Source organism: Mustela erminea, chromosome 2, assembly GCF_009829155.1.
Source record: "Mustela erminea isolate mMusErm1 chromosome 2, mMusErm1.Pri, whole genome shotgun sequence".
Classification (NCBI taxonomy): domain Eukaryota; kingdom Metazoa; phylum Chordata; class Mammalia; order Carnivora; family Mustelidae; genus Mustela; species Mustela erminea.
The window spans coordinates 53,521,820-53,542,387 of NC_045615.1; the positions used below are offsets into that span (position 1 = coordinate 53,521,820).

At 36.4% G+C, this 20,568-nt stretch overlaps 1 protein-coding gene across 13 annotated transcripts in view; it reads left to right on the forward strand.

Moving 5' to 3' along the window:
* Nucleotides 1-20,568, forward strand: part of PDLIM5 (PDZ and LIM domain 5) — a 205,313-nt gene that overhangs the window by 171,503 nt on the left and 13,242 nt on the right. For all 13 annotated transcript variants that reach the window (XM_032332916.1, XM_032332918.1, XM_032332921.1 and 10 more), the window contains one exon: nucleotides 8,862-9,036. In XM_032332916.1, the coding sequence (XP_032188807.1) occupies nucleotides 8,862-9,036 (175 nt within the window). The remainder of the gene's footprint in view (nucleotides 1-8,861; nucleotides 9,037-20,568) is intronic.

Here is a 20,568-nt window from a genome sequence, read left to right on the forward strand (position 1 = left end):
TTTCATTCTCACTTTCTCTGAGCAATCTCATTAACTCCCATAGCCTCAAATATCATCAATATGCTAATGACTCTTGAATCAATTCTTCTAGCTCAGATCTTTTTCCTGAGTTCATATATTCAACAGATTTCCTGTACTTAGATGAACCACAAGCACCTCCAACTCAAAAAAAAAAAAAAAAAAGGGCAAGAAAAGCTGGGAGCTCTGAGGACAAGGATTATTCACATTTTGTGTACCCATACATAAGATAGTGCCTGTCACATGTTAGGCTCAGTATATACTTGACCGAATGAAGATCTACAATTACACTCATTATCTTTACATCATTCTGCCACTTACCCCACTATGACATAATTGACTGTTTGCTGGTCTGTAACTTTCTTTAATCTTCATGAGGGCAGAAATTATGTCTCTCTGATTCAGGGTGGTAAAGCCTACCAAATTACTTGGTACATAGTAGTTGTTCAAAAAACATTTGCCTCTTTTTATAGCTCTGCATGTCCTTGGTCATTTTTCCTTTCTGAGCCTTATATTCTTGATCTATTAAATAGTAATATTAATGCCTTATAATGTAAAGATCAAACAGTTCAGGTTAGCATGTGTAAAATTTCTAAGTTTTTACTATAGAAAAAGTTCCAGTATACACACATGTGTAACTAGAGACTTGGTTTCTTCTACATGTATATTGAAAAGGGGGGGGAGATGGAAGGGATTATCAACTACAGTGATTTCAGAGGCATATAACTAAACCTAACAAATGGACCTTCTGTGGATCCTGATTAATACTGGTTTGGGGTGTGTGTAGTAGGCAGAATAATGCCCCACCATCAAAGACAGTCATGTCCTTATACCCAGAACCAATGAATATGTTACATTACATGTCACAGGTGTGAGCTAGGGATTAAGATGGGACTACGTATGCTGTCAGCTGACTTTAAAAATGGGGATACTATCCTGGGGAGTCCAGCATAATCACAAGGACCTTTAGAACTGAAAGAGGGAAGCAGAAGATGGGGGATAAGTAATGCAGTATGAGAGCTTGTTGCTGGCTTTGAGGCGGCAGAAGAAGGCCATGAACCACGGAATTTGGGTAGCCTCTAGAAGCTGGAAAAGGCAAGGAAATGAATCTTCCCTAGAGCCTCCAGAAAGAAACAGCCCTGCCAACACCTTGATTTGGGTTCAGTAATATCTGTGTAGGAGAACTGTAAAGCAATACACTTGTGTTGTTTTTAAGCCAATAAGGAACAATAGAATACTAACTGAAAATTGGTTACTTGATGGTATTAAGGAAAATTTTGTTTTATTTTAGGTGTGATAATGGAATTGTGGTTAGGTTTTTAAAAAGAATGTTCTTTTGCAGATTATAGTGAAATACTAAGTAATAGATCTTGAATTTGCTTCAGAATAGTTAAGAAATGGCAGGGGAGTGAAAGGGATATAAATGAACAGATCAGTTATAAACTGATAAATTATTAAAGCTTGGTTCTTTTTCTTTATTGAGTTTTACTGTTTTTTAAAATAATTGTTTCCGTAGCATCCTCTAAAGATGATTAATGCTAATGGCTTTTTGTTTTTGTTTTTAAATTTCAGACTCATTGTAAGCTTGTAGGGTTAAACATATTTGAAGTATTTTAGCCCATGGTTATTATCCTTATTAATGCTCAGACTGTCTCATCTGCTTCTTTGAAGTCCATTTGATACAACTCCAGTAGTCTTTGATAGCTTCCTTCCTGTTCTAATACGACAAGATATTCTAGACCTCCCCTGTTTATTTTTTCTGTCCCAATCCTAGAATTAGCAGTTTCTTTAAGGAGTCTGGTTCCTTTTAATGGGAAGATGATAATTTTGGTACTGGAGTCATTTATTCTCTAAATAAAGATTTATTAAGCATATGCCAGGGACTGTTCTAGGTGCTGGAGATATTTCAATGAACAAAACAGACAGTGTCCTTGGCCTCAAGGCGTGGGAAGATAGAGAATTTAAAAAATAAAATAAAAAGAATATAAAATTTGTTAGATGGGGATAGTACTGTGGAGAAAAATAAACCAGTTAAGGAGGATAGGGAATGCTGGTTTGTAGTAGGGGTTTGCTCTTTCATATAGGATGGTGAGAGAAAGCCACATTAATAAAGTTGGTTATTTTTAAATTGAGCAGAGAACCTGAAGGAAATGAGGGAGCAAGCTATGCAAACAGCCAGGGAAAATACTAGGAGGAGGGAAGAGACCGTACAGAGGTGCTGAATAGGAACCATACTGGCCATTTAGAGAAGCAGTAAGGAAGCCAGTATTCCTTGCATGTAATGAGCAAAGGGAGAGTGGCAGATCAGGTCAGAGACGTAGCAGGAATCAGATTCTGTAGGACCACTGGTTACCAGGGAGCTGTTGGCGGGTTTTGAGCGTAGGTTTGGCTTAGGTTTTTCTGGCCTCTGTATTGTTGGGAAGGGTAGAAGTAAAATCTCTAGGCAGTCACTGTAAGTCAAGTAGGAGATGTTGGTGGCTTGGACCAAGGATGGATGTCTATGGAGGTGGTAAGAAATGATGACATTATGTATTCCTCATGTTGTTGTGAGCAGTTCATCTTATAAGACCAAACTTGCTCTTCTACTGAATGATTTGTTCAGCAGTTCAAAAGCACTGCATCTCAACCTACCTTAGAAGATATTAGCTCATTATATCTATTGTCACTTTAGTTTGTCTTTTTAAGTCTTCCCAAATTGACTTAATGTTGAGTTTTCAAGTAAGGTTTGACCTAATGTAGTTTTTTTTATACCTATTACATATCAATAATAAGAGTAGTTTATTGGTAGTTGAATAATTTGACTTGAACCTAAAGAATTAACTGATGAGTTTCATGCCTATTCAAGTACAGTCTTGGCCAGGTGTTTAATGTATACATTATAATCTTCACTGCTGGGGGTTTTTTGTTTGTTTGTTTGTTTTAATGTATTGGGATAGAAAGCAATAAATAACCCTATTTATTTATTTATTTAAGATTTTATTTGACCGAGCAAGAGACAGAGAGAGAGAGAGCACAAGCAGGGGGAGCAGTAAGCAGAGGGAGAGGGAGAAGCAGGCTCTTTCCACTGAGCAAAGAGCCTGATGCAGGGCTGGATCCCAGGACCCTGGGATTATGACCTGAGCTGAAGGCAGATGCTTAACTGACTGAGCCACCCAGGCACCCCTAACTTACTTTATTCTTAATATAGTTAGAAAATATCTGATTTCAGAGAATTCACACATTGTACTACCAGGGATTCTATTGGTCTTAATCTCTGTTTTCTCTCTTAAAACTATTTATATAAACAAGTGCCCTTTAGTGAGCTGAGCTATTTTTGAAGCACACAGTAAATAATTAGATAATTTTGAACTCCTTATAGTATTTATAATATTACATAATATATAGTTACTATAATATTATATATAATACATATACATATATTATTATAATTATATAAAATTACCTAAAACTTGTGTTAACTATTTTATGGAATAGTGCAAACCCGAATCACCTGCTTGGGAGATAATGCAGTTAAGATCTTTCTAGAGTGAAGAATTTTCACCTTATCTTTCTAAACGATATATCACAAAGATTTTCCTAACAGCAGGAGGTGGGTGTCCTCCTTAAATTAATGCACATAGTTTTTTAAAAATTATAAACGTAAAAATAATTTTTTAAAATCCTTTTTCCAACTGGGGCGCCTGGGTGGCTCAGTGGGTTAAAATCCTTTTTCCAGTTTATAGTCTGTAATCTAAAAGAAATGACATTATTCCTTTATTGTAAGTTAAATTTCATGTTTAGTAAGTCAGGGCTCTGTTTGCTTTTTATTTTTTTTTTTTTTAAAGATTTTATTTATTTATTTGACAGACAGAGAACACAAGTAGATAGAGGCAGGCAGGCAGAGAGGAAGGGAAGCAGGCCCCCTGCTGAACAGAGAGCCCGATATGGGACTCCATCCCAGGACCCTGAGATCATGACCTGAGCCGAAGGCAGCGGCTTAACCCACTGAGCCACCCAGGCGCCCTCCGTTTGCTTTTTAAAATTGTATTACTTCTTGGGATTCACCGGCATATCACTATGACAACTATTTGAAAAACTAGCAACTCAGAATATTGTGGCTTCATTAATTTGACAACTTTCCATATTATATACTGAGGAAGAAAGTATGCTGCTAGATTTTTATACTAATTTATGTTTATTTAATAATAGTCTTTGTAGTCTTCAGTTTGACTATCATAATGCTGAAAAACAAAAACATGAAAAAAATATGAATGTATGCCATTCTAAACCTCTAGATGACTTGCAAATAACCATTCTTAAGTTAATAAGATAGTCTTACCAACACTATTGGTTTAGAGAGGAGCTAGTGGCTTTAAATTTCTAGATGCGTTTTGTGGTGCTGTGTTTTATACAAAAGAATAAAAATTAATTTTCCAACATGATCCCCTTGGGGTAGAGATAAGCCACAAAAGACGCCAGATTTAATGGAAGTTGCTCAAGATTAAAGTGTAAAAGGAAAACTTGAGTCAAGAACTAACTTCTTCCTAATGTTCTCATTGTAGCACTACTGACTCATTCATTATTCAGTTGGAGTAAGTCACTTAAATTTTTTGTGACTTAGATTCATAGATTATGAAATGAGGCTAATTTAATGGTCCTATTTAATAGGTCTATTAGAACTTGAAAGAAATAGTTATTTTTATTACGAATAAGTAGATTGTCATCTTTAAACTACTTTCTCTAAAGAGATGTATACATTTTTTCTACATAAAAGTGGTTTTTATGACAGGTTCGATAAATGTGAAGTGTTTCAGTCTCTGCACCACCCGTGGAAGATTGTTTTTTCTCTGCACAGTAGTGCAGTTCTCTACAGAATTATTAAGGAAACGGGGCTCATTTTGTGGTGCCTTCCCTGTCGCAAGACCTCACCTTCTTACACCTCCCTCTCCTCATTAAGCCAAGTGAGCAGGGCCAGGGGCTTGGCACTTGATGGCTCAAAAGTTGCTCATTCCTAGGCTAAAGTAGTGAGAAATTCAGTCTGAAGAAATGAAACGTCACTTTATTCATATGGGAGATAACTATGCCTTGGAAATGTTCAGAGCTTGGTAATTATAACAGGGTTTCTGTAGCTTTGTGTGCGGGCCAATGTACTAACAGCACAGCAACAAAACAGAGGTGTGAGAATTTCTGTCTTATCCAAAGTGGTTAAAATGGGGCAGTAACAGAAAACAAGGCTTCTCTTTGCAAGCAAGGAATAGCAGAAAGTTTAGAGCTTTACTATATGTGTAAAAGACACAGCCACATGTTTCATGTTTAAGAATGACTTCTCATGTTAAATAAGTTAGTTCCCCATGTACCTTCTCCTCGAGGCATGGACCAGATGGATTATGTCCTGTTTTACAGTGACTGATGGAGAATAACTACACTCTTTTATTGCTAAAAATGTCTCAGTGACTCAGTACTTTAGGGCTTATGCATAGATAATGTGATAAAATAAAGGCATATGGTAGATGAAAGGGTTTCACTCTCTTTGAGGTCTAATTTTCAGATTTTTCAATTGGTAACTTTCCCACTGTTTGAAATCCTGAACCTAATCCACATTTTAAAAATACCTATCTCAATATTGTTCTCTAGAAAGGCAAAATGAAAATGATTTGGAACCTTCCCGTTTTTCATTTGCTTTATTATTTATTCATTTGCTTTATTGCCTTCTATTTATGAGGCAGTTTTATGATAGTGAATAGAAAGAATTATATCGTTTTTCCTCTTTGTTTAAGAGTTTATCAATTGGCTTGGGAAGGAAAAGATGTTATAAGATATTGGTAAATTAGATAGGCAGCAGTGTTGCGAATGTTACGAGGAACAAGAGAACATTTCTAGCTTGGACTGTCGGAATATGGGGTGGCGGGGTTGGGGGGTACTCAGGAAATGGAACTTGCATGAGCCTTATACAAGGAGAAAACTATGAGTAGCCCTGGAAAGGCGACATTTCACTGGCTAATGGCCATAGAAGCAGTGTCTGGCCTGGCAGTTTGAAGGGACAGTGAGTCAATGATAGCGTAGTGCTCAAGAGACTAGGCACTGGAGCCGGACTGCCTGGATTCTGGATTGTCCTTTATTTGCCTCATGGCCTTGGGCCAGTTTCTTAACCATTCTTTGCCACAGATAGAATAAAAAAATGTTGGTAATCTTGCCTGAATCATAGAGCTGTTAGAAGACTTTGACAAGAGTGCCTTCAAATAGTGATAGCTCAAGTTAAATATTAAGTATAATAGAGGATGATGATGACCAGGGTGTGAGTGAGCATAAAAGACGAGTTTGTGAAGAAGACCGGAGTGAGCTCCTTGAGGGACGGACCCTCAAGACTGGATAAACAGGAAACCATGATGAAAGTAGTGTATTTGGGGGGCACCTGGGTGGCTCAGTGGGTTGAGCCTTTGCCTTCGGCTCGGGTCATGATCTCAGGGTCCTGGGATCGAGCCCTACATCGGGCTCCCTGCTCGGCGGGGAGCCTGTTTTCTTCCTCTCCCACTCCCCCTGCCTGTGTTGTCTCTCTCTCTGTAAAATAAATCAATAAAGTCTTCAAAAAAATAATTAAACAAAAAAAAAGTAGTGCATTTGGAAAAGTTGTCTAGCAGAATAGGTTGAAATGAGATTGACAGCAAAGAGACTGGTTAGGGGACTTGTAATTGTCCACACCTGAGAGGTTTAAGACTGGGACTCACATGATAACCCATGGGTTTGGATTAAAAAGAAGGCCTTGGGGATGTTTACAGTGGAACAGTTGTTAGGGTCTGGGGACTGTCAGGCACTAGGAGACAGAGGGTTGTGCCTGGGTAAGTGGGAGAATTCAAACATACAGGAAGGACTTCTTAGGAAGAGCTGGGAATGTATGCAAGAAGATGAAGTCCATTTTGCATGTCTTGAGCTGAAAGTCAAGACCAGAATTTGGCATTGAAAACGCGTATCGTTTGCTCTAAGGGAAGTCAGGTTTGGATATAGAAATGGAAGACCCACAGAGGAGCAAGTTGTGCTATAAATAAGGTGACAAGGAAGAGAACGTATACAGTGATTTTGTCTCCCATTTCTGTAAGATAAAGTGTGACTATAAGGGGATGAAAACATGTTCCTAGCCCAGCTGAGTCACTTGAAACAAGGGCAGTAGTAAAGCTTGCTGGCCAATAAAGTGCCATTTCACAGCTCAAGTGCCAGAGCAAGCACTGTAGATGTACTGAAGGTTAGTAAATGCTGGGTTTCTGGATCTGCAGTTGCACATCGTTGCAAACAGGCTTTATGGTAACAAGAATCATCCTTTCAATTATCCTAATTAATCTTACCAGTTCTAACCACACCTAAAGTATGAATCCTGTCAATACACACACATGTAGTTTATTTGTGTTATTATGATGATTATTTATTATAAACAAAAGTTGTTATTTTAAATCTCTTTTTAATATATGCCTTTTCTTTTCTACTACATTGTCATTGCTGGTGGGTAAGGAGCAGGTTTCCTGTTGGTTTCAGTCCCTTACAGATTTTGCATTCACTCATTTATGTATTGATTCTAGTTCATTAAATTATTCTTTTGTTCATTCGTTCCAGACACTGTAGTTGCTAAGATGAGGACTGAGGCACAGTTCCTGCCCTCAAGGAGCTTAACTATTCAGTTGGGGAAGAAAAGACACAGATAGATAAAGTAGAAGCAGTAATAAAGTCACTCACAGAAAATTATGGGAACGTGGAAAAAAAAGCATTCAGTCTGATTATGCAGCATGGACAGTGGGGAGAGGTACTTCAGGGAAGATTTTTGGAGCACTTGACTTCTGGGCTGAGTCTTAAATGATACATGGTGGTTACTAGGTACACAGAAAGAAGGGGGGGAGAACACAGTGAAGACAACCTGTGCATAAATTCACAGGAAGATGTGAGGCATTTGGTATTGCTGCAGCATGAAGACAGAGGCAGAGTGATAAGAGGTGAGGCTGTGGGCAGGGAGAGAGCCCTGAAGGGACCTGGATGCAGTACTCAGAAAAGCATGGAAAACATTTGGTGGTCAGAGAAGAGGGAGCTCCTTGAAGTGGCTTCTGCAGAGTTGTGATCTGATAGGATTTTAGTCGTAGGTGGCAGTTGGGAGGGTGCATTTAAAAAAAACAAACAAACAAAAAAAAAAACAAGCAAACAAACAAAAAGACAAGACAAGACTTTTTGGTGACTAGCAAGGTGGGAGACAGTTAGGACCCAAACTAGGACAATATTGTAGGAATGAAGGTGAGTGGGCAAAATCAAGAAGTAGTTGTGCTATAAAATTCAGCAGGACCCATTATAACAGAGGAGGAAGGGAAAGTCCTAGGGTGGTTCTTACATAGCTACCTCATATGACTGGGTGACCGATTTCACAGTCTACTTAGAGAATAGAGGAAGAGAGATAATATAGAGAGTTCATTTTTATTTTTGTTATCCTCAACACATTGAGATTTTTAATGCACCTCTGATGTATTGGGAGTTAAATCTGTTTTATGGTTAGCAGAGATGACTAGAACTATCTTGCTGTCAATACTCACCTTAACTGTATCTCCTCTTGGAAGCAGAGGTGACTCCTCTTTTCCATCCATACCTTATGCATTCATAACTCTTTGAATGCATTCATCTGTCATTTAACTCTTACACTGTGCTGTAATCCTTGATTTTCTTTACTGTTCATTTCTGTAGTCACAGTCCAATGTTTGCTACATAACCTCTCCATAAGTGTGAGTGAATAAACAAATCAATAGATTATTTTAAAAAGTAATATTATTATTTAATTACTAGAAAAAGTTTATATTTGGTATATTCTCAAGCTAATTCTTCTGTGTCTTAACTCCTAGCACTTTCCACTGGAAGAATCTCGAACAGTGCAACTTTGTCTGGAGCAGTGGCACCAGCCAGCTCAGCAGGGGGACAGCCCCAGCCAGGTGACCAGGATACTTTAGTGCAAAGAGCTGAGCACATTCCAGCAGGGAAACGAACTCCAATGTGTGCCCACTGTAACCAGGTCATCAGGTGGGTTATTCATTTTTGAAGTGTTCCTTAAAGTACTTATTATCAGAGTTGATTTTTTTTATATATATTCTGAAAGATTTGACATTTTATTAGTGAAAATATTCTATTTTCTATTACATTCTATGTAATAGTTATTGAAGTAGATAAATTTGAATACATATATTTGTTAGAACCATTATAATGAAAAGTATTTCTGGACTCTCTGAAAATAAAACTAAAAATACCAGTTTTCTCTGTTACTAATTCCTATCAGAACTAAGGAAAAATAATAATTAATATGACCTTCCAGAGATTAATAAAATTTTAAAACTCAAAGGGACCCTGAAGATCATTTATCTGAACTTCATTCTTCATTTAGATGAAAAATAACTAGTGACATAAAATAAAGAACTTTGAGCCCTAGAGAAAAGAAGATTGGATTTTTTAATACCTAAGCCCTGGAAGATACAATTACCTCAGATCTATTCATAAATGCTTTCAATTTTAGATTAGGTCATAAACTCCTTTTTAAAAATATTTTTTATCCAAATCTGTTTTATTGTTTCTTAAATTCCAAGAGGAATAAAAGGCCCAGAGATCTTAAGTGAATGCTCTATATTGGCACTTATTAAAACCTCTGAGCATTTCTTTTTCTTTTTTTTTTTTTTAAGATTTTATTTATTTATTTACTTGACAGACAGAGATCACAAGTAGGCAGAGAGGCTGGCAGAGAGAGGGGAGGGGAGAAGCAGGCTTCCCACTGAGCAGAGTTCCCAATAAGGGGCTCCATTCCAGGACCCTGGGATCATGACCTAAGCCGAAGGCAGAGGCTTTAACCCACTGAGCCACCCAGGCTGCCCCAACCTCTGAGCATTTCTTAACAGGTGGGTTTTTTGTTTTGTTTTTTAATTTAAATTTTTTTTTTTTTTTTTAAATTTATTTGACAGACAAAGATCACAAGTAGGTAGAGAGGCAGGCAGAGAGAGAGGAGGAAGCAGGCTCCTCTGTGAAGCAGGGAGCCCGATGCGGGGCTCGATCCCAGGACCCTGGGATCATGACCTGAGCCAAAAGCAGAGGCTTTAACCCACTGAGCCACCCAGGCGCCCCTAGCAAGTGGTTTTTAAAATGTCAGGAAGTATAGATAAGAATGTTCATTGCAGGGATCCCACCAGCAGGACCTTGTTGCCTCTGTGAGTTGACTTTGTTGGCAGTAACAAGTATTAGGTTGAAATGACTGCTCAGGCTCTCTCCCTTGTTTTTAATTTATCCTGTTTTAAAAAATAGTTGAAACAGCGGCTTCTCTAAAGTTGAATAAGGTTAGGATTTACCTGTATTTCCTCTACTCTGTTACATAGTTATTGTTTAGGATAATGTTTCTGGTTAAAACTTAAAATGGAGCCCAAGAAGCCTCAATACTTTATTTAAAAACCAAATACAACTACTCTTTTTCTTAACCCACTAGGGTCAAGGACACAGCATGCAGTACATGATTAAAAATAAAAGAACTTTTTAAATTTTAAACGTTCATTTGTAACATTTCAAAAATATAGTGAAACAGAAAGCAAAAATAAATATTCATACATAATTCTACCTTCCAAGATAAGCACCAAGAATATTTGAGTTCGCACTTTTAAAACATACACATGTAAGGACAGGTGTTATTTTACAGAAATGGAATTATAATAACAGTATTTTGTAAGCTGTTATTTTTCACTTTTCCACATTAAGTATCCACTTAATAAGAATTAGCCAGTAGCAGTATCTTCATTCCTACAATATTGTTCTAGTTTGGGTCCTAACTGTCTCCCACCTTGCTAGTCACCAAAAATTAGTAATAATGGCTATGGGGAAAAGGAGAAAATCAGTAGAGGTTTCCCAAGTCTAGACAGTAACCAGTACGCAGAAGGATTTGTGAATATTTTAACTGAGCAGGTCATGCATGACTCGAGCCACTTGCTTAAGCCATAATACCAATTTGTAGAGTCACTTTCCTAACAGTGGGACTGGAGGGTTACTGCTTTGCAGAATATGTACACTAATAGACTCGAGAGTGGTACTGCTTTGTTCCAATAAATAAAAGTATGTTTCTAATTACTAACTATTTAGTTACTGTATTTTTAGGATTAATGTTAATAAAATAAAAACAAGTTCTGACTTACTATTTCTAGAAGTTATGCTACTTTGGTTATGTAGATTGGTAGTTAGGGATGCAGTATTGTAGATAAAAGCAGCCTTTATGGGAACGGGAGTCACTGCTATTTGTATGCTGTTGTAAGCAGTTACCGGATAGGCCAACAGATCCCATCACTTGTTGATTCATATTGTCTGATTATCAAATTCTGTGACATCCTATAATCATCAGTACCAATGTATGTGAAAAACTTAGTATGGAGAAAATACAGAGATCTAAATAGGAACTGCATTCCCATCCCTTCTACCTGCCTGGGTTTCAGTTATAATGCTAGGCCAGGATGTAATTTTAATCCACAGTCTTTCTGCCATCTGAAACAAATATATATTATGTTAATAAGATGAATGGCCATCACTTACTCTTCCTTCATCTGTTAAATTTTATATTGCTCTGGATTATCCCAGCACTGTTATCAGTTAAGCATTAAAGCTTCATTTATTAAGGAAGTTAATAGGAAAAGGGATTAGTTCATGTCAAGATCATATAACAGTAATTAACGCAGCACATTTGCTTGGTGCTCAAATGCTAAAGTAGCTTGAATAGACTGTAGTCAGTTTAGAGACCTAGTCAAAGCGTAATTCTTGTTCTTGGCCTCCATGTCAGTATCACTTACCAAAGCAAGGACACATTAGATCAAGTGACATTCTCTCTTGGACACCTGTTTCAAAAACACGCTGCAGTTGCAGACTTGATACTTTGAATGCAGAATATTGTAACCTGCCAAACTCTCGGAAGTTTATAATTATCATTTTATAATTTATATTTCTTATTTTCTCCAGTATAATTTATATTATTTATTTGTAATTTGTATTATTTTATTTATATTTTCCAAGTATCTCAGATTTTCAAAAAATTTTAAGTAAAAGCAAACTAAAGCAAATTTTGTTTTTAGCAAAGTTAATTGTTTTTGGAAAACCTCAGAAAACTTAATCACTGAATGTTAGTACTGAACTAGTTTTCTCTTACAACTAGCCTAAAACTCCATAGGACATTTTATTTATTTAATTTATTTATTAATGCTTAACATTTTTTGGCATGTTTGAACCTAGAAAAGAGTTCTGAATGTTGTGCCTAAATAGACATCATTTTGATTAGTTAGTGGCCTTTTATGGATACATAAGAAATCCTCCTGAGGCTTTGATTAAATTTGCTCTGGAACAGTTCTTAATCCATTTATGATAGAGGTACTGATTTTTTTGACTCTTGTACTCAAGAATTGATTGACAGATGGGTGCTGGTATAATAGGGAAATAGAAAATCAGGTTAATATAGCCAAAACCACGTTTTAGTCTCCCTGATAGAGTGAGTTTATGAAAATTCTAGTTTTTCTGTCATATCTAGTGGCATTAAATTGATTTGACACTTATATTACCTGGAGTTGACTAAACCATTCACCTTTTTAAAATTTTATTTTTTTCCATTTTATTTTATTTTATTTCTTTTGTGTTCAAAATTCATTGTATTATGGAGGGCACGTATTGCTTGGAGCACTGGGTGTGGTGCATAAACAATAATTCACTTTCAGCTTAGCATCTCTGTGAAAGAAGTACAGGATTTATAGTGTTTGAATTTCTTATTAGCTATGGGATGCTTAAAAGAAACAACCATAGTGCTATTGTTCTGTATCTGCCTACAGTATATAGCACCAGAACAATCGCATTGAGGCTACCCATTGTTTACTCCAGTGAGAGATTTTTAACATTACTGGTCTTTTTCTTGGTCAGTGATTTTCAAACTTCCCTTATACTGGGCCATCTCCGTTTCTCCAAGTTGAGGTCACCAGGGGTTTTTGCTAGTTTCACCGTGCACTTCAGTCTCTGAGCATTCCCTTATTAATAGATTTTATTTATTCTCCCTTTTGGTCAAAATTTCACTTGAAAATAAAAAGTTCCTTAGTGAATTGCATTAGCACCTGAATTTAAGGAAACAATCAAAGACCTAGACCAAGTTTTATGAGCAAGACATATAGACCAAGATTTCAAATTTACTGTAGTGAAAAATTGCAAAGAACACAGATGTTCAACTAATATTATGGTACCATTAAGATCCTGGTTTTGGATAATAATAGTTGTTTAATGTGTTCTTAGCATATGTCAAATGTTACACTAAGAATTTTACCTGAATTCCCATTTAATTCTTCATAAGCTTGTGAGATGAGAAAACTGAGGCACAGAGAAGTTAACATTTGCCCGAAGTCATATAGTTGATAAGTGGTAGAATCTGAATTTGAGCCCAGATCTAACTTTAAATTTTATTCATATTCTAACTGCTACTTAGGAAAATATTTATAATGTTTTATTAATATGAAAAAAGAAATACATTTTTATTATAAGTATGATTCTAATTTTGTGGAAAGAAAATATACATCAATGTATATTAATATATGTGAATACAGAACTGTTATAAATATTATAACATACACACAGTCATATGTGTTACTGTATTAAGTCAGGAGAAAAACAGCTTGAGTAGCCCTGCCATAACTTGAGTGCAGCAATGTACTTTTCTTCATAATATTTAAGTATAAAAGTGAGAGAGAGGGGAGTAAATAATAGATTGAATAATTAAAAATTGTACCTCCCCACCAAAATGACTTTGTACCACGTACATGCATTCTTAGACTCATAGATGACCCAGGGTTCCCTTTTCCATTTTCTCATCTAATGTAGAAATGCAGTCATTCTGTAAGTAACACCCATTAAGTATTTTGTATACCACCTACTTTAAGCGTGAGTGACACAGAAATCAAAGACATATTTCCTTCCCTTAAGGAAGTTACTATCGCAGACTGGATTGTGTCCCCGCCGTATGTCAAAGTCATGACCCCCAGTACCTCAGAATGTGGTGTTCCTATAAGACGAGATCTGGACACAGAATATATGGGGGGAAGACCATGTGAATACACATGGATAAGATGGGCATCTATAAGCCAAGGAGAAAAACCTTAGAACAGAGGAACCCTGTCAACACCTTCATTGTTTGTCTAACACTAGTTAAACAGATCTGGGCTCAAATTTAGGTTCTACTATTTATTGTCTGTGTGACTTCTAGCCTCCCAAATTGTGAAAAAATAAATTCCTGTTGTTTAAATCACCCAGCTTGTAGTACTTTGTTAAGGCAGCCCTAGCAAAATAACACAGTTATACTTAGTAAATAATACAAACAAGCAAATCAGCAATAATATTAGTGTAGTAATAAGTCTAATAGGAATACATCCAGAATCCTGGTGCAGAGGAGAGGTGAGGATTAATTAGCTTCAACAAATGACTTTCTTTTATTTGAAAGGAATGACAAGCAGTAAGTTGAATAATCTACTTATAAAATCAATAGTTTTATACAACAAATACCCATTGAAACTTATGAAGTGTTAGCGTGGTAATTATATTAGAATATATAAATACCAAGCCACTACATTGTACATCTTAAGCTTATACAATGTTATATGTCATTTATATCTCAATTTTTAAAAAATTTAAAAAAGGAAAAACTCATGTGCAAGTTACCATACTGGTATGGTAATTAAATTAAGAGACAATTCCTGTTTTCATATATTTTGTCATCTGATAGAAAAGGCAAAGTCCTGGCACAGATAACCATGATGTAATAATGTGAGCATTATGAGAGGTTCATTGTACCCTCATGGTATTATAAGAAACCTATATGTAATGCCCTTATAGCCGTAATAAGAAGTTCTTAATCATGGTGCTTAGAAAAATTACGAGATATCTATAGGGTTCTAAATTTGTCACAGTTGTAAATTTGAAAAATTAATCTTATGTCAGGAAAATATATTAATAATGGAAATCCATGTTGGTGTTTCATTATATGATCCTTCTAATATCCAGGTCTCTCAGTTCTCTGACATCTTCTACTTTAGTGATCGCTCCAGTTAACTTCAGCCACCAATTTTCATCCGAATCCTAGATCTTGTCTTTACCATTAACTCTATTTCCTTCATAATCTCATTCCTAAGCAGATCACTCCGCTTCAAGAACCACTGTTCATATCTCCACTCTCTTCCTATTACCTCAACTCCAGCAATCCTTTGACCTACCTCCCAGAACCTCAAATTCATTGATCCAAATACCTCTTCACTATCCCTTTGGTCCCAGTATCCTCACTTCCATTCTTATCTAGTCTGAATTCCATAGTCAGTCAGTAGTCAGTATCCAGTATCCATTTTATCTCCTTAATTCTGTTGCCTATCTCTCATTTCATCATATTCATTTAACTGAAACCACTAGACTGGATAAAATCTACTCTTGGTTTACTTGTGCCCACACCTGAAAGTGGATATGACTGGAAGGAAAGCCACAGCCATATTAACCAGTGTCACTTTAAATTCATGACTGTTAATCTCAGGTGTGTTCTTAATAGTGACAAAAATCAGCTGTATTTCTCTAGTATGTTTAGTTTTCCACTCTCCCAGAAAACCACTTTATATCTTGTTTTTTCTCCTTAAGCCTCTGATAACTTGTTTCCCATTTTCACTGTTAGCTGGTGACTTTGATTTTTTTTCATTCTTTTATGTAGGAAAGACAACAGAAATGTAGGACATAGAGGAAAAAAGTAACAAAATGGTACTCATAATTCCTAACTTATAAGCAATTACATTAAATGTAAATAGATTAAACACTCTAATTAAAAGAATTGTAGAGTAGATAAAATCATGATTTGGCTGTATGCTGCCTATAACAGACACTTCAGGTTAAATGACACAAGTAAATTGAAAATAAAATTGTGCAGAAATATATCATGCAAACACTATAACCAAAAAGCTGGAGTGACTGTGTCTATTAATATTAGAAAAATAGCCATTAAGAGAAAAGGTGTTGAAAGAGAAAAGAAGGACATTTTATAATGGTAAAAAGTTCAATCCATCACGAAGGTACAACAATTACAAATATATATTCACCTAATAACAGAACTCCAAAGTCCACAAAAACTGGCAGAATAGAAGGCAACAATGATAAATAATTTGATAATAATAATTGGAAAGTTTGGTATCCCAGTTTCAAGAATGACTATAACAACTACATAGAAAGTGAACAAAAAGCCTTGAACAAAGCTATATACTAGACTCAGTAGACATCTGTAGAATATCCCAGCTCACAACAGGAGGGTATAAATTCTTCTCAAGTGCACATGGAGCATTCTCCAGGATAGACTACATGTGAAGCCATAAAACTAGTTTTGATACATGTGAAAGGACAGCAGTCATACAGATTATGTTCTCTGACTAGAATGGACTAAAATTAGAACTACATAACAGGAGAACATTTCGGAAATTCCCAAATATGTGGAAATTAATATACTCCTAAAAAAATCTCTTGATAACTCAGTGCCAGCTTCTTAGGGAACTCACATTACATCTGCATAATACTAAGATAAACTAGTTACAGGACTGATGTCCTATCATCTTTACCGGTTCCACTCACACTCTAGAGGAGGGGATCATACAGGCCATGTACACAGAAGGCAGGTATCTTAAGGGCCCTACTGGAATTCTACCTAACGTACTATCTCCTCCCCAGTCTCCCTCTTGTTGGTTAGTGGAATCTCTATTCTCACACTTGCCTAGACCTCATGTGATCTATCAGCACATCCTTTTGACTCTAACTTCTAAATATACGCAGAATCTGAACCTTTCTTCCTGTTTGTACTGCTGCTATTACCCTGATCCAAGCCACTGTCATTTCTCACCTGGGATAATGAAGTTGTCTTCTAATTAACCTTTTTGCTTTTGCCCTTGCCCTTTTCCTGTCTGTTCTCAATATGGTAGCTAGAGTAAATCCTGATAAAACATAAATCAGATCATGGCACACTTTTGCTGGAAACCCCATAATGATTGCATTTTCGAAAGAAGCCACAATCCTTACAATGGCCTAAAGGCCCTACATAGTCACCCACCACCACCTCATTATCTCTCTGCCTTATTACTTGGTCATTTCCACCTTGTGTCCACTGCTCCAGGCATCCGGCCTTCTTGCTGTTTCTCAGACTCCCCAACACCTTTATCAGGCAGGCTCTTTTGCATTTGTGGTTTCCCTTGCCTGGATTCTCTTCCCCTGGATATTTGCATAGCTCACCTTTGCCTACTTCAGGTCTTTACTCAAACACCAGGGTATCCCTGACCACTGTATTTAAATTCTCCTCCCCACCACCATACGTAGACTCCCTACCTACCCTCCCTGCTTCGTTTTTCCTCCTCAGAACTTAAAATCTAACATATCTTTTTTTTTTTTTTTTTTAATTGTTTGTTGTTTCTCCCTCATGCTAGAATATAAGTTCTGTGTGAGCAGGGCCTTTCCTGCCTTTATTTCTTGCCATATTTTCTGCTCCTAGAGCAGTATCTGGCATGTATCCTTGTATTTAATAAATACTTGTTCAGTTGATGAATGAACTTTTTAAAAATATTTGGAGGAATGTATGATAACAGTTTCTCCAAGTTGAAATTATCTCTCATTCGTCTGAATATATAGAAACACATTTTCCTGTTTTGTAGATTTTACAATAACCAGTATAAATAATTGAGTATAATTGTCTCCTATAGACTTAAAGAATTATCAATTAATATTACATGTTTTTATAACTTGTCCTTTTTATTCACTGTTATGTTCAGGCTCATTTTACCCATGCATATATTCTTGAACAGTGAGTCATTTATGTCTTTAAAATAAAAAGCTATAGTTGACCTCCACCCTTTTGGATGCAATACTTCAAAGGGCTTACAGATTAAAGATGAAACTCAACAAAGGTGGAACTTGTTATTTAATGCTCCAAATTAGAACATTTGAACAAAATTTACTGGGAACGAAGAATAAAGCATATAAAAATGCAGCCCTTATAAATCTTAGGACAGATTATTAGTATTGTGGATTTTGAGTATTATATGTCTTGCTAGTGTGTTTTACTGTTACATTCAAGTGTGTTTCATTCTCTTTTACTCTCTTTTCTTGCATGTATCTTTGTATTTGTGATTGTGTGCGCAGTTTCTCCCAGCAATCTTTTCTGCTTCAGAAAACTCTTCCTTTCGTCTTTTGTTCTTGGACTCTTCGCTCATGCCAGGCCCTTCCCAAAATTTGGCCATAATATAAAACTGGTTTATACATTTTTATTACTATATCTAATTAAGTAGAGTATTAGATTCCATTTTTATTTTGGAGCATGAGTTGGCTTTTTATGTGGCTTTATTTTGAACTTTTGTTGATTAACTTCTTTTGATTTCTTGGCTTTTTTTGTTTTTAACTTCTATCGATGCGGTAACTTTTGGTCAAATACAATTTTTAATCTGTAATAACTGGGCCTTGAAGAATTTCCAGCTTTACAGTTCATCATCCACATGATTTTAGGAATGTTAGGTAGCTGTTGATATTTTCTTCATCTATTTATAGAGCTAATTTCTGTCACTGAGCTTTATTGTTCAAATAAAATAATAAAGAGAGGCAAGAAGCAAACATTTGATTTTGAAGCTGAATCCCTGTTAAATTATGTCTATTGAAATTTGCAGTCCCTCTCACCTTCTCACTATATAAGTTTTCTTTTTCTGTTCCTTTTGACATGTCTTCCTTCCCTCCCTCCCTTCCTTCCTTTCTTTCTTTCCTCTTTGGCATAGATCCCACAGAAGATAAAAAAGGGTAAAAAGTTTCCTGGGATAGGATAACTCCTTTCTGTCAGCCAGTCAGTGCTTTAACTCTTTCCGGTCCCTGCCTTTGTCAGTCAAGGAGTATTTGGGAAGGGCCCATGGGGTAGAGTAGGTAAGAGGTAGAGGTTGACTTAATTCCACCTTGTGTTTACCCAAGCCCGTCATTCCAGTTCATTCCAGTTCACACACGGAAACCCAATCCTACCTGGAACAAGAAGAACTTCTTTAGTGTTAATCCTGTGTTAATGAATTTGTTAAATCAATCTCTGCTAATCCAATACTTTGTTGGATGTAAGAGATTTTAGTGTTTAACTATACCTCACTTCAGGGGCATGATGGGAAAGATGCTCTTTGAGCCTGGCCAGGGAGTACCCAGCTAGGCCATTACCTGCACTGAGCATGTTTAAGAAAGGAGAACTGGCAGGAGCAAGGGTCATTTTCATTTCAGTCTTTAAAGGTGCAGAGGGAGTTTCTTTATTGTTGTTAAGACATTTCACTATTCAGATTTGGTAAGGAACTAAGGAAATATCTTAAAGTTATTATTTTAATGGATGATTTAATTAAATTTTAATTTATTTGTAGTAGAAACTATTCTAGAAACCTTTTAAAAACACTTTTAAGAATACATGAAATATAAGAAAGTCTTCTAAATTATAGAAGGGAGCAAAAGAAGAATGAAAATCATGAATGGGACCATTAAAAAAATAAAGATCGGACAAAAATTTGCCATTGAGATTGGACAGAACCTATAATGATGACCTACATACTTGCCTAAGTTAGAATGGATTTGCCTTTAAGCCTTCTTGTGATCAACAAAAGAAAAAAGTTAATTTTTAAATTTACTATACAATGAGTACAAAAACAAACCTATTGCTCAGAAGAAGCAAACTGTTCTTGTTACAGAAACTTGAAAGGACTTTCTCCAAGGAGTCTAAGTGAAAGTGCCCCTGTGTGATCTAACAAATAATACTCCCAACAGTAATTTAGAGGAAAAGCACTGTTACAGAGCTATGTCCTATGACAAGTGTCAGTGCAGACTGATGGTATCATGCTGTGCACCAGTCATTAAGGGAATAATTCTGTGGAGTGGGTCAGGACCAGTATACTCTGAGCTGCAGAACCTCCTTCTCTGCTGGTCTGACTTGATTTCTTTCTTTCTTTCCTTTTTTTTTTTTTTTTTTTTAAGATTTTATTTACTTATTTGACAGAGATCACAAGCAGGCAGAGAGGCAGACAGAGAGAGAGGGAGAAGCAGGCTCCCCACTGAGCAGAGAGCCCAATGTGGGACTCGATCGCAGGACCCAGAGATCATGACCTGAGGCGATGGCAGAGGCTTTAATCCACTGAGCCACCCAGGTGCCCCCTGCCTTGATTTCAACACATCTTTTATTAAACCTAGAAAATGGGTCATGTGTTCCTGAATCTTCTCTTAAATATCTTACTTCTTTTCCTCAGATGAATTTTGTTAAATATTTGGTGGCACTGATAGTTGTGTTCCAGTAGTAAAGCTCTTTCTTTACTCTGAGTGTATACGACACTTTGATAGAGTGAGAGTTTGAGGTTGGATTGGCTTTTGCAATCTGGATGGCTAAAGAAGGATGCTGGCCTCTAGGGGCAATCCAGCCTATGGAGCTGCTAAAGATGTGCCCTAAGAAAAAAGAAGAAAAAATTTTTTCAGCCTAACAGTTCCTGGAATCAGCCATGGCATCCAAACAAA